We start from the raw sequence: 16,837 nt of genomic DNA, 5'->3' as shown, positions 1-16,837 counted from the left end.
CTCCATAAAGGCTTCCTCCTCAAAATCAACATGTAGGAAGACATTTTTTACATCCAATTGCATCAATTTCCACCAACAACAACTAGCAAGAGATATAAGTATTCTAACAATAGTCATTTTTGCCACGGGTGCAAATGTTTTCAAATAATCAATGCCATAATTTTGTGTATATCCCTTAGCTACCAACTGAGCCTTATACCTTTCTAATGTACCATCTGCATTATACTTCACATTAAACACCCACCTGCAACCTACAGGTTGAATTCCATTCGGTCTAAGCACCATCTCCCAAGCATGATTTTTCTCCAAGGCTCTCATTTCTTCTTACATGGCCTGTATCCAATTCTGATTCTGTAATACCTCCTCTACTGACTTAGGAATGGTTATGGAATCAAGGGAAGACAAGAAACTCCTGTGTTCCAATGAAAGGCAATGATAGGAAATGAAATTGGCTATAGAATGTTGTGTGCAGCTCCTAACTCCTTTCTAATAGCAATAGGCAAATCTAAATCTTTGTGAATAAGTTCAGAATGAATAGAAGACTGAGATAGTTTAATACGTGACCTTGGAGTAGATGTTGGTCCTTGCTTTGCAAATGAAATAGGCTAAACGCTTCTCTTGTAAACATAGGGTGAACCTTTAAATCTGGCAAGAGATGGCATCACTGATTAATCTAGAATAGAAGGACCAGGAGATGATGATAATAATTCTCCCAATGCTCCTACATCCAAGGACTCTAGTATAAAGAGAATAGGTAGGGTAGATGAGTTAGATTCTTGCGTAGGGTGTGGCTAGGAATCCCAAGACAAGTCCAAATTAGGCAGATCAGGCAGAGCAACATTAAGTAAATGCCTCATTTTCCGTTCAGCAACCCATTCGGTTGTCGAGTATCAACGCAAGAGAATTCATGGATGATACCTTCTTGTTGAAAGAACAGATGTAGGTCATGATTAAAATAGTCTCTTGCATTATTAATACAGAATCTCCAAATGGGGACTCCAAATTAAGTAGAAATCATCCTATCAAACAATGGTAGGATGTTACTAATGGTTGTCTTATCCTTTAAAAGATGCACCCAACTCATATGTGTGCAATCATCAATAAATGAAATGAACCATTGAGCCCCAGAACAATTGGGAATCCTAGATGGCCCCCAAACATCAGAATGTACCAAAGAAAAAGGAATGGAAGAAAGTTGATTGTTAATAGAATAAGACATGATGTTTAGAAAACTCACACACATCACAATGAAAATCAGTAACATCTAAACCATGAAATAGAGAAGGAAATATGGTTTTTAACAAGGTGAAAGGAGGATGGCCTAATTGAAAATGCTAAAGCCAAACTTTAGTCTTGGTAGGAATAGGTTGTGACGAACAGGCTAGAATAAGGTGATCCCCCGTAGGAAGCTCACAATCTCTCTTCAAGTAGTACAACCCATTCCATTCCTTAGCAACACCAATCATCTTTCCCGAATCCTATTCCTAGAACACACAAGTATGAGGAAGAAAACCACACAGTAGTTAAGGTCTTTAGTAAGCTGATGAAAAAAAATTAGGTTGGTGGAGAGGATAGGCACATGAAGGACATGTTGAACAAGAAGTGAGGAGTTCAAAAACAAACCTCCCTGGCCTACTATAGAGACTGTATGACCAATAGCTACTATTATTTGTTTCGAACTAGCTATTGGTTTATAGGTTGCAAAAGCATTTAGGTCATAGGTCATGTGGTCAGTAGCTTCGAAATCCAAGATCCATAAGTCATTCTTAACAATGTGTGAGGCAGTAAAGGATTCAAAGTTGAAGCACATACCTGTTTGGGCAAGAGAGCACGACCCACCTTGGATAGTTTTTAGGAAAGACTTTAGCTTACTAATCTCTTCAGCATTTAACTCACCCAGATCAAAAGTGGTAGTAGAATCTGCCTTTTCTATGGTTTCCTCCTGCTCTTTGGTTGTAAGGTGAGCCACTGCTTGATTTCTTAACTGCAATTTTCTAAATCCTCCCATCTTGCTTAAAACAACATCCTTTTCATGCAACTTGAAGCATGTCTCTCTAGTATGCTTCGTTTCTTGCAGTATAAACACCATAAACCTTCCCAGTTCTGCTGCTTAAGAGTGAAAATCATTCCTTCCTTGGTGTGACTTAGACCAAGATCCCTGCACCTTGTTGGACACCATAGCTGACCCCTCAGGATTAGGATCATTAAACATTGCTATCCTTCTATGTTCTTCAATATGAATTATGAAAAACACCTCATTCAAAGATGGCAATTTCTCTAGGTTAAGAATCTGTACCCTTACCTGATCATAATCAGGATTAAGGGCAGTCAATAACTTTACAATCCTATCTCTTTCAAGCATGTAAGTAAGAATGACAGCATCTTCACTGCACACCATTTAAATGTCCTAGTAATGATCTAACTAAAGCCAATATCCATTCATCCTATTGAAGTAATTAGTTATTGATAGTGATCCTTGCTTGGTACAACTAATTTTTGTTTTAATCTCAAAAGAGTTCGGATACATCTTGCACCTTAGAATAAATCCTCTTAACCGTTTCCCAAATATCCTTGGCTATAGATAGAAACATACAATTCTTGCTTACCTCTGGTAGCATAAAACTCCAAAGCCAGGACATCAGCATCGAGTCCTTGATATCCCATAGAACGAATGTTAGATTAGAGATCTTGGGCGTTGGTCCAATAAGATGGACTATTTTCCCTTGACCCTTCAAGAATGCTCTCACCAATTGTGACCATTGGAGGTAATTTTTGCCATCTAAATGGTATGAGTGATGCATCCCTAGTAGCTCATTAGCAAGAGCACCACCAGATGATTGCTCGAAAGGTCTAGCATCTCCCACAAAGATAGGAGATGTTGTTTCAAATACTTCTGACATGATATAGGGCTATAGAGGCCGACAAAGAAACACAGCAAGGGAGACGATAATGTGGCGATGAAGGCACATAGTAGACAAACCAAAGAAAAAAGACCCGGTTATGGCTTTGATACCATGTTGAAAAATAGATTAAAATTCTATCTTACTATTAGCATTCAGAGAATTCAAGGTGATATGGGTTTCCTAAAATCAGTTTAGGGAATCTGGCGTAAACCAATCTTAGGAAACTCTCCTAAGTATACAACTGTTATTCTTTCCTATTGTATAGTTTCCTATTGTGTGTAGATCTATAGTTTCTTATTGTATAGATTGATTGCTTTCCTTTTTATGTAAATATCTCTTAGATTGATTGCTTTCCTTTTTATGTAAAAACCTCTTCTATAAAAGAAGAGTCCATGTAATTAGATCTAAGACAGAATAGAGAAAGAGTTTTTATTCTATTGTTTACATGGTATCAGAGCCATCACAACCCTACAAACCCTAGTGCCTTCATTGCTCCTTTCAGCGCTGCAACACCTTCTGAAACCCTACTTGCATCACACGCATTCTTCCTGTCTTGCTGCCAGCCTTCTTGCATTTCAATTAAGCTCTCTGCAGCATGTCTGAAATATATGAAGCAATGGTAACTGAAGAGACCTCGCTAGTAGTAGATCAAGTTCCCGAAGCAATCCTAGAAGCTGGGCATGGAGCAGTAGCCGGGGAGTTGCCCAATATCCACCTATCTTATAGACTAAATGGCAGAAACTACATGCAGTGGGCTCAATTGGTAAGGACATTTTTTAAAGGAAGGGATAAGATCAGTCATCTCACTGCCTCTCCTCCAATGGCAATCGATCTATGTACCCAAAATGGGATATTAAGGATTCCCAAATAATGTCTTGGATGTGGAATGCTATGCTTCCAAAGGTAAGTAGGAATTACATGTTTTTGGGCATTGCTAAGGAGATTTGGAAAGTTGTGAAGCGAACTTACTCCAAAATTCAAGATGCATCAGTCATCTATAAAGTAAAAACTAAAATTAGTGGTTCTAAACAAGGGGGCTATCTGTCACCGAGTATTATAATCATATGAATGGTCTTTGGCTAGAGTTAGACCACTACCAAAATATAAAGATGATTTGTAGCATGGATGTTGCAACCCTTAACCAAATAGTCGAATGGGATAGGATTTTTGAGTTTTTGGCTGGCCTTAACACCCAATTTGATCAAGTGAGGGTGCAGCTACATGGTCAGGAAAAACTTCCCTCTCTTAATGAGGTATTTGTTGTGGTAAGAAGTGAAGAAAATAGGAGGCTGGTGATGCTAAGGAAATATGTCACTAATGGATCAGCAATGGCAATGAACAAAAGAGAGGGGACACAACCTAGATTTGGGCGAATAGAGGCTCAAACTTGAGCCAATGGAAGAGAGGGACTATGGTGCACTCATTGTAAGAAATTCGTGACATGTGCTTCAAGCTTCATGGCAAAGAGGCTGTCCTAAATAAGAGTGGAGGAGGATTCAAGAATCTGGCTGCAAGAAACCAGGTTTATCTATCACACAAGGAGCAAGAGGGGGACTAGATGGGAGTGAAGGCCAAGGCTGACAACAGCTTAGATCTCACTCCATTTAATGCTGAGGAGATCAACAAGCTGAAGTCCTTCGTCCCTAGCACAATTGGAAATCCCAGGTAAATGCACTCATTTTGCATTCTGTTCTACCTTAAATACTGATTGGAATAATGTTTGGATCTTGGATTCGGGAGCAACATACCATATGACACCTAACCCCTATGTATTTTCCACCTATCAACCTCTCAAGACCACCAAAATGATCACAATTGCTAATGGCACGACAATTCCTATTGTTAGCCATGGCAGTGTGGATCTTAGACCTAATCTCTCCATTAAATCAGTTCTTTGTGTCCCACACTGATCAGCTAATCTCTTATCCATTCATCAACTCACTAAAGATAGGGACGAGGATTGGTGTTGCTAAAGAAAAATGTGGGTTGCACTGCTTTGTAGGGAAGGCTTCTTATCCATCTAGAAACCAGCCGTCAGTGGCTTGTTCCTCTCAAACTACAGCAGATCATCACAATATACGGCTGCATCATTACTGCCTTAGTCACCCTCCATTTACTCTATTAAAAGTTATGTTTCCTACTTTATTTCATTCTATTCATCCCAATATCTTTCATTGTGATGCATGCATTCTTTCCAAATATCATCGTGTTCTTTATCCCATGAGTAATAAAATCAATTCTAAACCTTTTTCTCTAATTTATTATGATGTATGGGGGGCCTTATAAAATTCCTAATTACTCTGGGGCTCGGTGGTTTATCTCCTTCATTGACGATTACACTCAAATGACATGGGCGTTTTTGCTAAAAGATAAGGCTGCCATGGGAACAATGTTGCCAAATTTTTGTAAGATGATTACTACTCAATTTGGAACACCTATACAAAAACTTAGAACTGATAATGCTCGAGAGTATTTTAATCACTATATGCATTGATTTTTTCAACAAGGAATTATCTATGAATCTTCTTGTATAGATACTCCATAACAAAATGGAGTAGCTGAGAGGAAGATGAGACATCTCCTTAATGTGGTCCATACCCTACTTCATCATCATAGAGTTCCTAAGAGTTTTTTTGGGAGAGGCTGTCATCATTGCTGCCTTTCTTATTAATCAAGTACCCACAAAACTCCTTCACCAACAAGGCCATCTTACTTGTCTAACCACTCATTTTCCAGATTTTAATATGCATAATCCTCTTCCTCTTAGAGTGTTTGGGTGTGTATCCTTTGTTCACATATCCAAACAACATCAAGATAAGTTGGATCCAAGGGCACTCAAGTGTGTTTTCCTAGGGTATTCTCCTACCCAAAAGGGATATAAGTGTTACCATCCTTCTACTCGCATGTTGCATGTCTCCAAAGATGTTACCTTTGCTGAGTCCCTTCCTTTTTTTGTTTCCTCTCCAGTTGGTCCCCAAGGAGAGAGAGACTTTCCTATGTAGACTACAGCTTTGATGATACTCTCATGTCTCCTCTCAACATACCCCTCACTCCAGTTCTAATTCTCTTGACCAAACCAGCCCTACTACCATTTAAACAACTCAGTCATCACCAACCCAACCTTCTCATCCTCTCATTGGTCTGTCCCTTGGCAGTCACAAAGAAGGGCATGATCAGGCTGAGTTGGGTGAACAAGCAGCCATCAAAAGACTGCCCTCTCCAATTCGGTACAAGGGGTCTCCTTACATCTACAAGCAAAGGTAGCCTATCCAAGATATACAGCATACACCACCCTCGGATTCTAATCCAGGTATGAATCTCACACAGGATACTTTCACTTCTAATGGCCCTATCTTTGATGATTTAGACCTACCTATTGCAGTTAGAAAGGGGGTTAGGAGTTGTACACAACATCCCTTAACCAATTTTCTTTCCTATCATCGTCTCTCCCAAAAGCATAAGAGTTTCCTAGTTTCCTTGGATTCAATTATCATTCCTAAGTCAGTAAATGAGGCATTACAAAATCGGAACTAAAAACAAACTATGTTGGAGGAAATGAGTGCCCTAAAAAAGAACCATACATGGGATCTTGTGTCCAGACCCAAGGGGATCAATTTGGTGGGGTGTAGATGGATTTTCAATGTAAAATACAAGGCTGATAGCACCCTAGAGAGATATAAGTCTAAGCTGATAGCTAAGGGATACACACAATCTTATGGAGTTGATTATCTTAAGACATTTGCTCTAGTCGCAAAATGATCATGGTACAAATCCTCCTCTCATTGGCAACCTATTTTGGATGGAACCTACAGCAGCTAGATGTAAAAAATGCATTCCTCCATGGGGATTTGGAGGAGGACACGTATATATGGAATTGCCACCAAAGTTCCAAGAAGGGCGGGTATGTCAACTCAAGAAAGCTCTATATGGGCTTAAGCAGTCTCCTAGGTCCTAGGGCTTGGTTTGAACAGTTTTCCAAAGTTGTGAAAGTTTTCGGGTATGACCAAAGTAGGGGAGACCACACTCTCTTCATAAAACACTCCGAAAAAGGTAAAGTGACAGTTCTGTTAGTACATGTAGATGATATGATTATCACAGGCAATGATAAGGAGGAGCTAGGAAAACTCAAAAAAAGGTTGTGCAAGGAATTCGAGATCAAAGACTTGGGGGTTCTCAAGTATTCTCTGGGAATTAAAGTTGCCTATTCTAAAGCTAGGATCATTCTTTCTCAAAGGAAGTATGTGCTAGACTTGTTGGCAAAAATAGGGTTGATAGGTGGAAAAGGGTCTAAAATCCCTATTGAACCTAATAGTAGGTTGTGAAACAACCCTAGTAGCCAACCAGTGGACAAGGGAAGGTATCAAAGACTTGTTGGAAGGTTGATTTATCTCTCCCACACAAGGCCTGACATCGCTTTTACAATGAACCTTGTGAGCCAATTCATGCACAGGCCAACTGAGGATCATATTCTTGCTGCAATGTTATTAAAGACGCGCCTTGATACCAGGCTCAAGCCTGGCGCCTAGAAACAAACCAAGCAGGTGAGATTTGCCCAGGCGCGCCTGGGCGCACCCAGGCCCTCAGGCGCAGCCTTGGGCTTAAGTGTGCCAAGGCTGCGTCTGGTTTGTTTTAATTTAATTTTAGTATTACTTTTAAGATTTTAAGAAAATACTAAATTGGAATTGATTTCTTGCTATATTTTAATCAAATCTAATCCTAATTCAAATTATACCTAAATAAAAGAAATCAAGATAGTCTGAAAAACTGAAACAAAGAGACTTAAGATATAAGAAATCCCCAAAAGTCAAGTCTACAGAGTTATCTCCTCTCTTTATTTATTTTCTAGTTTCGAGTTACAAGTTTCAACACAAAGGGCAGCAAGCTAGCAACAGTTGATTTCTTATTGCTACTAGATATTTGTTTGTTCTTGGAGGAGTTATTTTATTACTCCTAACAGTTCATTATTGTTCTATAAATAGAATAGTGGTTAACAACATGAGCTGCATGGCTGCAATGACCTTTAGGGCTTAGCAATTCAATACTATTCTTATACCTTTTTCTTCAACTAGGACATACATTTTTATTTTATTTTTTTTATTAACTTGTGCCTAGTTCCACCAGACTCGCGCCTCACCTTGCGCCTCAAACTCCAAGACTCTTATACACCTTAGTGCGCCTTGGGCCTTTAATAACACTGGCTTGCTATAAGAAAAATTCTAAGTTACCTCAAGGCCACTCCATGCTAGGGAATTCTATTTAAAGCAGGGAATGAACCGGACATTAAGGGTTTCTCAGATGCTAACTATGCTAGGTCTATCATAGATAGGTGGTCAACAAGTGGTTACTGTGTTTATCTAGGCGGGAACTTGGTCTCAAGGAGGAGTAAGAAGCAAAGTGTTGTAGCAAGATCAAGTGTAGAAGCGAAATTTAGGGCTATGGCCCTATGCTTATGTGAAGTTTTGTGGCTAAGAATTATCCCTGAAGACCTGAAGATTCAAGCCCAAGGACCAATTAGGCTTTGGTGTGATAACCAATCAGCAATCAACATAGCCCGTAATCTTGTCTAACATGATAGGACTCAACATGTTGAGATAGAACAACATTTCATCAAGAAGAAATTGGAAGCCGACCTAATACATTTACCCTATGTGCCATCTGAAGAACAAGTTGCGGATATCCTAACCAAAGGGCTACCAATGAAGAGGTTTGAAGACTTGGTAAGCAAGCAAGGAATGTGGGATATACATTCTCCAACTTGAGGAGAGGTGTTAGCATTCAAAGAATTCAAGGTGATATGGGTTTCTTAAAATTGATTTAGGAAATCTTGCCAAAACCAGTCTTAGTAAACTCACTTAAGTATACAGTTGCTATTCTTTCCTTTTGTGTATAGATCTATAGTTTCCTATTGTATAGATTGATTGCTTTCCTTTTATGTAAATACCTCTTAGATTGATTGCTTTTATTTTTATGTAAAAACCTCTTCTATAAAAGAAAAGACCGTAATATTAGATCTGAGACAGAATGGAAAAAGAGTTTTATTCCAGTGTTTACACTTACATTTCGTATGAATGATACAACCCTATTAATAGGATAAGAGATTACAACATAGGAAAGATTACACAGCTAAAAAATAAGGAAAGCTAAGCTAGGCAATGTACAAATGGATTTCCTATACCAAGGATAGGAGAGTATCTAAATCTAGACAAATAATCACTATCAATAATTTCCAAAAAAACTAAAGATTAGATCAGTGTCTAAATCAAGGATGATTTGACTAATGAATCTCTTGAGATCATAGCTAATCATCTCGTGAATCAACATTTATGTTATTCAAGGTTAAAAAATATATTGGAATACAATAATTTTAAATGTTTTACATAAACAAGCCTAATGTCAAGCTTATAATGACTTATATTTAAAAATTATGAAAATGTTTGCATGAAGCTCACTTAAAGCTTGTTTGAAGTTTGTTTAATGCTAGTTTAATATAAATGAGTTGAGCTCAATCCTAGGCTCAAACTCAACAAACTTTCAAATTAACAAGGTTGGGCCCCATTCTTGAGCTTGATTCAAGCTTGAGCCCAGTAATATTTTTAACAAACAAGCCTAAGCTTATGGGCTCAACTAAGCTCAGCTTGACATGTTTGCAGCCCTAAATCCCACTCCAATAGATCACCCACTGGAAGAGCATGTCAAAAATCAACATTTCTACTAAAGGTTGGTTACACTTCCTAGAGATTACATACTTCTATCCCAATCAACTACCATCACCTTTAGTCTAGCCCAAACCTCCTCACAAACAGTCACAATGTTTATCTAACATGCAATCGTAGAAGCAATAACACTAATTACAAATTCATAGACCAAAATGTCAAAAAGAGTCCATGTAGACAACCCAGGTAGTTGGGAAAAGCCACAATGGAGTTAGTGTTACTACTCTGGTCTCAATCAGGTCTGTGTAATATGACTTGCATAATATCCAACTCAACCAAAGCTTTTCCCAACTAATCTAGGCTAGATTAACTGGACCCTTTTCAGCTTCCACTATATGGACATAGCAATTTTATCATTTCACAAACCTTATATTTTCTTTTGTATTCTTAGAATATTTTTCAAACAAAAGAATTCAGAAGACAAAAACTTAAGCGCTTCATTTTATAATGCATCATAGAATACTGTTCTATTTGAATCAGCTAACCTCAAAAGTCAATTGACTTACCTGAGAAAAGTCAAACCGGCTAGATCGGCTAGGTTTTGCCAGGATCGCATCTACTGTCTTCCTGACCTCATCATTCATTGTCTTGAACAAATCCTGCAATATAAATCCCATTCAATAAGAAGTTATTCTATTAACCAAGATACAGAGCAACCTACGTACTTTGTTTAGTTAATAGACTTTCACCTCAAACAGGAGAGACAATAATTGGCCAGATAGTTCCAACCGCTTGTTACCGACATAGTCCTACATAATCAAATTAGGAAAGAATAACAATTAACACCAAGAGCAGGCAAACAATGAGAGTTTGACCTAATAAGCATGCTTTAAAGAGCATTTTGGTCATCGTTATCATTAGGTAAAAGAAACAGACTAAAGACCAGCTAAATTACATAGAAACCTAAATGGGATAATCAAAGCTGAGAGTTTTTTACCCTTGAAACTGGAAGATCTTCCATAAAATAATTCTTAAAAGAGACAAAATTCTAGAGTGTAAAAATAAATAAAAGTACTAACAACGCGGCCTGTATGAAGCCTACAACCAGTGTATTTATATAAAGCAATACACATTTCAAGAATAGATCCTACTCCACAGAGGCATTTGCTAAAGATTGAAGAATTGAAAATGAAACAATCCACACAAAAAATTCATGAAGCTAAAAAAGTAGTCAAATGTGTGATTTATTGAGTTTAGGGAGGAAGATAGCCCCTGGATGCCAGTCACCATCGTTTCAGTCAAAAAATTAGATTTTCTGTTTTTGTTTTCTATTGGTTGTAAAAACTACAGAAAAGCAAATGCTATGCAAGACAAGGGTCAAACGCATATCATCATTTTCTTGATTTGGGACACACCAGCAGCTGAGGTTGCAATATCCTCATAAAGACATGGAAATTCTGAGTCGGGAGAGAGAGTGCACGTTTGGCAACTAAGCTATAGTATGATGGAGATAGGGCATTCACTTTTTTTGCGGTAAATTAAACATTGTGGCGACAAAATCACATACTAAGAAAGACAATAAATTTGTGTTGCATGTATCATTAGTGAAGCTAGTCATTCAAGACAAGATTTTTGGTCACTAAAAATAGATATGTTTTGGGAGGGCAAGTCTTGGAAGCAATAGTAAGATTGGTTGTTAGACATGTTTCCTGGGTATGCCCAGTGATTGCTTGTACATTTGATCATTTATACATATTTACCGATTTGATCAAAAAAAAAAAAAATTCAAGAGTTGGAGTTGTAGAAATAGGCTCTTTGTAAATCAAGGGTAAGACAATGTACCAAATGATCCTCCCCCATCCCCAGAAAGCATAAAGCCTCATGCACTGGGACAACCTTTTTTATAGTGTACATGACTTGTGTTGATTAATTTTCTTTTCTTATTAACAGGTACACTTATGACCAATATGATAACTACTTTTTCTTGATATGTAAATGAAGAAGAACCATTAATTAGGAAAAAAAATTATTAGAATTTACTTCCGAATCCAACTGATTATCCCTTAGTTGACCTAAGCTTAAGGTTATTTCAACCCATTTGCCACCTGTTCTTCTAATTGATAATGTAATATGAACAATTTGAAGGGAGCAAGAAGAGACGACCAAGTTACTACAGTATCAAGCTAGAGTACAGTGTACCTTCCCCTTTTTATGTGGGTGTGCATACACGTATTTTTCCTTTCATTCATCCCAACGGGACCAGTGAATCTGTAGGAATGTTTTTAGAAAACTAAATCATTGAGGCCAATTTTAAACCAACATTGCCTTGTATTTAAACACCATTATTCGAAACTTGAGTAACCTTCCCAGGATATACTAGACTGAGGATTAAGACAAACAAAACATAGTTGTGATTAGAAATTTACCATCTGGAATTGGTTATCGATGTGTAACAAGAGTTCAGGAAGTATAAACATACCAAAATATTCAAGAGAGAGAATTATGAGGAATTATATATCTCAGGGTGCAATCTTCTGAACAACTATGTAGGTTCTCACGTGTAACCCACCCCGTGGAACCTATGTCATCTTATCCCTTGCATATGCTAGAATTAACACCACCATCATATAGAACTTAATAAGAACATCAAGGAAAACCTAAACTGTTACATCATTATACATCTTCCATCACTTAGGCATTGTCGTATTTTAGATGCAAGTCAAATTAAAAATGATGACAAGATGAGCTAACAATAAATTCTTTACCACTAGAGGTTCCATTACCTTGTCATCAATTGCATCCTTATTCAAAATTGCTTCCATCATGCGCCTCAGCATTACAGCAACATATATGCATTTTGCACGAAAATTATTTTCACGCACCTTCAAATGGTGATGGGGTAATTAACAACTTAGTATACTTTACAATTTTAAAAATGAAACAACATTTGAAAAAATGATAAATGTGAAACAAAACTAGGAATTACTTTAAACTATTAAACAAAAAATAAAACTTACAGGAATGTTAGCAACAAATACATCATGAAGGATGCCAAAAGCTTTTCCTTCCTAATGATGATAATGATATCAACGTGGTTAGAAATAGACATTCAAAATAAAATAAGCATCTCAAAAGGAACAAGAAAATAGAGAACAACTAAAAAAGAAATACAAGGCCAAACCTTTTCAAGTGAAGGTGTAGAAAAAGGTGATTTTTTAACCTGCCAAAAAAAAAAGAAATATAAATAAAAAAATACAACAGAAAAATGGAGCATATTACATGAAGTGATACAGCTAGCCTCATAACTATCATATGAAATTGAAAAACATATAATCACAACATCAGTATAAAGTAATATAAAGCAACTTCATAATTGCATTTTATCCCTATGTACCTTTCATAACTTAAATTCCACAACAGGGTCTATGTGTGCTTTACACTTAAGCAACCAGTAAAGGGACACCTGTTAGCTTGTATGAACAGCTTTCATAAGCTTTGATCTAAAGCTTGGAAAGGATATTGTTTGACATCTTGAGGTATTTAGAAGCCATGAACACATTTCATGTCTATCGTACAAGAACAAACGGGACTTATCTTTCCTGAATGTCTCGGAATGCACCATGGAACTTCACTACAATAATGATGATGCGAGGGATAAAGACAAAGGATTCCTGATGGCAATACACCTTCATGGTCTAGCAGCCTTCAGGCTAATCCAACTAGAATTATCAACAGAGGCACAGCTTATTATCATTGGCACTTAGGCAACACGCTAGCCAGAGGCTCTTCACTTGGGGCATGAGGTGCTTGCTTCATGCACAGGCAAGAGATGTGCAGCTCATGGACCTTATATCATAGCTCTGACTGGCTTGCTTTTGGCTCTTCGGTTTTGCACTACTTTTCTTCTTCTTCTTCTTCTTTAATCCCTTGTTATGTCTTCAATTATAGTGCTATGTGATTAATATTCACTGTTTCACACTGAATATTCACTGTTCACCACTTCAGCTGTTCTTATTTTTCTATTTTGCATCAAGTTTCTTTTTTATTCTCTAAATTTCTTGTTCTGTAACTTCTGTTTTTTTGTTATGCTCTGTGTGTGTGTGTTTTTACAGCTCTGTGAAACTAATTTTTATGCCATTAGGAAACTAATGGCTAATTTATTTTTATTACATTTAAGTTGAATTTCATTTTGATAAGGATTGAGAAAGAGTATAACCTGTAATTTTTGCATATCAATTTAGATGTTAGAACCGTCATCACGAACTGCACCTTATCCAAATCAAGTTAGGATCGGTAGCATGGCATTCATAATATCACTTCACTTCTAAAAGTCGCATGGACAATACAAATCCATGTAAAACAACAATGTGGCAAAATTTTACCCTAGGTACCCTTCCTGAAACAACCCTCTAGCAGGGAATGATGAGATAAAAGTCCCAACACTGTTTTCATATGGAAAAGTTTCATAAGATGGCAATGGGTGAAGATAATTGATATGGTCCTATTCCATCACATAGTTGTTATTGTGAAACCAACCTATACAACATGGAAAGACAACTATTGTTTGTTAGAATATGATTTAAAAATCACTTTTGATTTGTTAGTTTGCAAATTATGTTTCATTTACCTTGCTTCTTGTTGATGGTCTAGACTTGTGGTACTCAGTTGAAATACTATCGATTGTTATTATAGTGTTGGTTAGTTTCATGATTTTATAAGTTTGCATATAGCACCTTATAGATTTTTTTTTTTTTTTTTTTTTTTTGGGGGGGGGGGGGGGGGGTGTTGTTTGTAAAAATTTTTTGGGTAATTTACTTGCTTATAATCATATGATGAATATGAGGGTGGGTGTGTAAGTAATTTATTCAATTTTGGATAAATGTGCTTCTTGCCCTATGAGGCGCATGCCAGCACCTTGCACTTATGAAGCGTGTGCGTGTTCCTTGCACCTTGCTCCAAGCACTCTTAGCGCCTCTGACAACAAGTGAGATACCACAACATACATGGATATCCTATAACCTTTAAGAAGCACGGCTTGGTAGTCTCTAGAGAAGGATCTCCTTAACCAACATTGACAATATGGTCATCAATTTACATGCGGATGCATACCTGCTATAAAAATACCATATTCATCCTGTGTAAACTTTTTATAACTGCTACAACTTCAACACACTTTAGATTATGCAACTATGTACCTGCAAAGAGATTTTTATGTTCTACATCTTTAACTCATTGTTTAGGATATTTTGGCCATAACCCAATGGCATGACCCCAAGGATATAATAGTAAATATAATAGTAGTAGTAGTTTAATGCATTTACTGTATTGTACGCTAGTGTAGCAGTTTATATTGTAACTTTCAGTTATAACTAAAACTGAGAGATAGAGAGCTATAAATAGGCTATTAGTTAGAGGATTGTAATCAGTTGTTGAATGAAATCCGATTTCTTTCCCCCTCAAATTCTCTCTCCCTCCCTGTTCTTTCTAAATTGTCCCTCCATTCTTCTGATTTCTCCTTCCCCTTCTATTCTCTTTTCCCCAATGTCTTCCAAATTCCATTACAAACCCTAGGTTAAGATTTGGTATTAGAGCAAGTGGTCCTCGATTGCTAAATTGTGACTTGGCGATTCAGGAAGGCGATTTCAGAAGCAGAGGCGATTTTTGAAGGCAAATCAAAGCCAGTTGATTCCTGGCTGTAATTCTAGTGATTCAGAGCAGTCGAGCCGATTGACTCATGGGAAATGGTTTCAGATCAGATCGATTTTGTACATCTAGGAGACTCCTTCAAGCAATTTCTGAGACGGATTCAGGTTTGCTAAATTCAGATCTAAGCGAGTACTGGAAGCAGTGTTAGAGGAGGTCCTTGGAAACTGATCAAGAGGTGATTATCAAGAATGATGCGGTCACCAATCAAGACTCGGCCCAAGGCTGACCCAATTAAACCAGAATAGTATCACCAAAATAGTAGTGCCATAATGTTATTTTAATACTTCTTAAGTTTTAGAATTCTACTTGATTTAGGATTCTATTTTATATTTCTACTTGATTTAGGATTCTATTTCATGTTTCTACTTGATTTAGGATTCTACTTCATGTTTGATTAGAGTTTTATTTTTATTAGGATTCTAGTTGACTTTTATTTAGGATTTATTTCTATTAGAATTCTAGTTGGATTTTGTTTTCCAAATATTAGATGGATTTGGATTAGCCAAACACTATAAATATACCTAGGATCTAGAGATTGTAATCAAGTTTTTATTAATCAAATTTCAGCAACCTATTTGGGTTTTCTTAGCAAAACAGTCTTGTTTTTGCGTCTTCTTGAAAGCCAAGCTTCGGCTATTGAAGTTTGCTCTTTCAAGGGTTTATTTTGGTGTGTTTTCTTCACACTCGCGCTACACGCTGCGTCAAAGAAGCTATTTCAGAGGCTAATTTTCAAAGGATTTGAACTCTGGAGATGGACAAAGGGACTGTCAAAGTGTACAATCATTGGAGAAAACATTCGAGGAAGGTTTTGCTAACATCAACTGAAAGTTGGACGAAATTCTAATTTAGTTTTCAAAGAAGTTTCGGGTTAGTATACCAGTGGATCCTTATTCAAGATCTACTATAGAGTTGATTCTTACAGGAGCTGGAATCCTACCTAAGACCTCCGATCTTCAAGAAGTTGATGAATTACCTATAATGGATCAGGAAATCCAGGATGACAAGAAAGGAATTATAGTTGCCAGAAATGTTAATGATACACCATTGGAGGAGAAATCTATTGAAAGTGAACCCCTAGTGCACACCGACAAACAGGAAGAAAAATATATGCTTTAAAAGCGCTAGAGTTAGTAAATGTTGAATCCAGTTAGGCAATGTAACAATCATCAATGACAAGTGACCTAGAGAGCGTGAAGATCTATTCAAGAGCTACTTGGTGGATCTTTAGAAAAAGGAGAAGGAAAAAGCTCAAGAGGAGCAAGGAGGATGCAGAAGGAACAATTGAAGCGAGATGAACAGAAGAAAGGTGATGAGTTTCAAAAGATGGTGGAAGAGCTTTTGGTGGACGAAATACTTACTACTAAAATTCACTGGTGTGATTATTGCAGAAAGGTCAAGGATTTTGCACCTTATCAAGCTGTTTCACGAAATACATCTGATTCTACACCAGAAGATTTTTTGAGAATGCTACTGAAGAATTAGAGAAACAATATCATGATGAAAAAACTCGAATAAACAATGTTGTGAAGTTGGGGAAGGTTACAATTACATCAATTTTGGATTTTGAAGATTTTA

General features: G+C 37.1%; 1 protein-coding gene across 3 annotated transcripts in view; it reads right to left on the bottom strand.

Annotated features, from left to right (window-relative positions):
• The window catches only part of LOC127787935 (DNA-directed RNA polymerase III subunit 2), a 125,502-nt gene that overhangs the window by 84,623 nt on the left and 24,042 nt on the right, over positions 1-16,837 (bottom strand). For all 3 annotated transcript variants that reach the window (XM_052316019.1, XM_052316017.1, XM_052316020.1), the window contains exons 13-17: positions 12,738-12,776; positions 12,574-12,624; positions 12,340-12,438; positions 10,306-10,365; positions 10,123-10,215 (exon numbers count right to left, since the gene is read on the bottom strand). In XM_052316019.1, coding sequence (XP_052171979.1) covers positions 10,123-10,215; positions 10,306-10,365; positions 12,340-12,438; positions 12,574-12,624; positions 12,738-12,776 — 342 coding nt within the window. The remainder of the gene's footprint in view (positions 1-10,122; positions 10,216-10,305; positions 10,366-12,339; positions 12,439-12,573; positions 12,625-12,737; positions 12,777-16,837) is intronic.

This window comes from Diospyros lotus, chromosome 13 (assembly GCF_014633365.1).
Source record: "Diospyros lotus cultivar Yz01 chromosome 13, ASM1463336v1, whole genome shotgun sequence".
In the NCBI taxonomy this organism is placed as follows: Eukaryota; Viridiplantae; Streptophyta; class Magnoliopsida; order Ericales; family Ebenaceae; genus Diospyros; species Diospyros lotus.
Note: the sequence above shows the minus strand (reverse complement) of the source record. Positions and strands in the feature narration are given on the sequence as shown.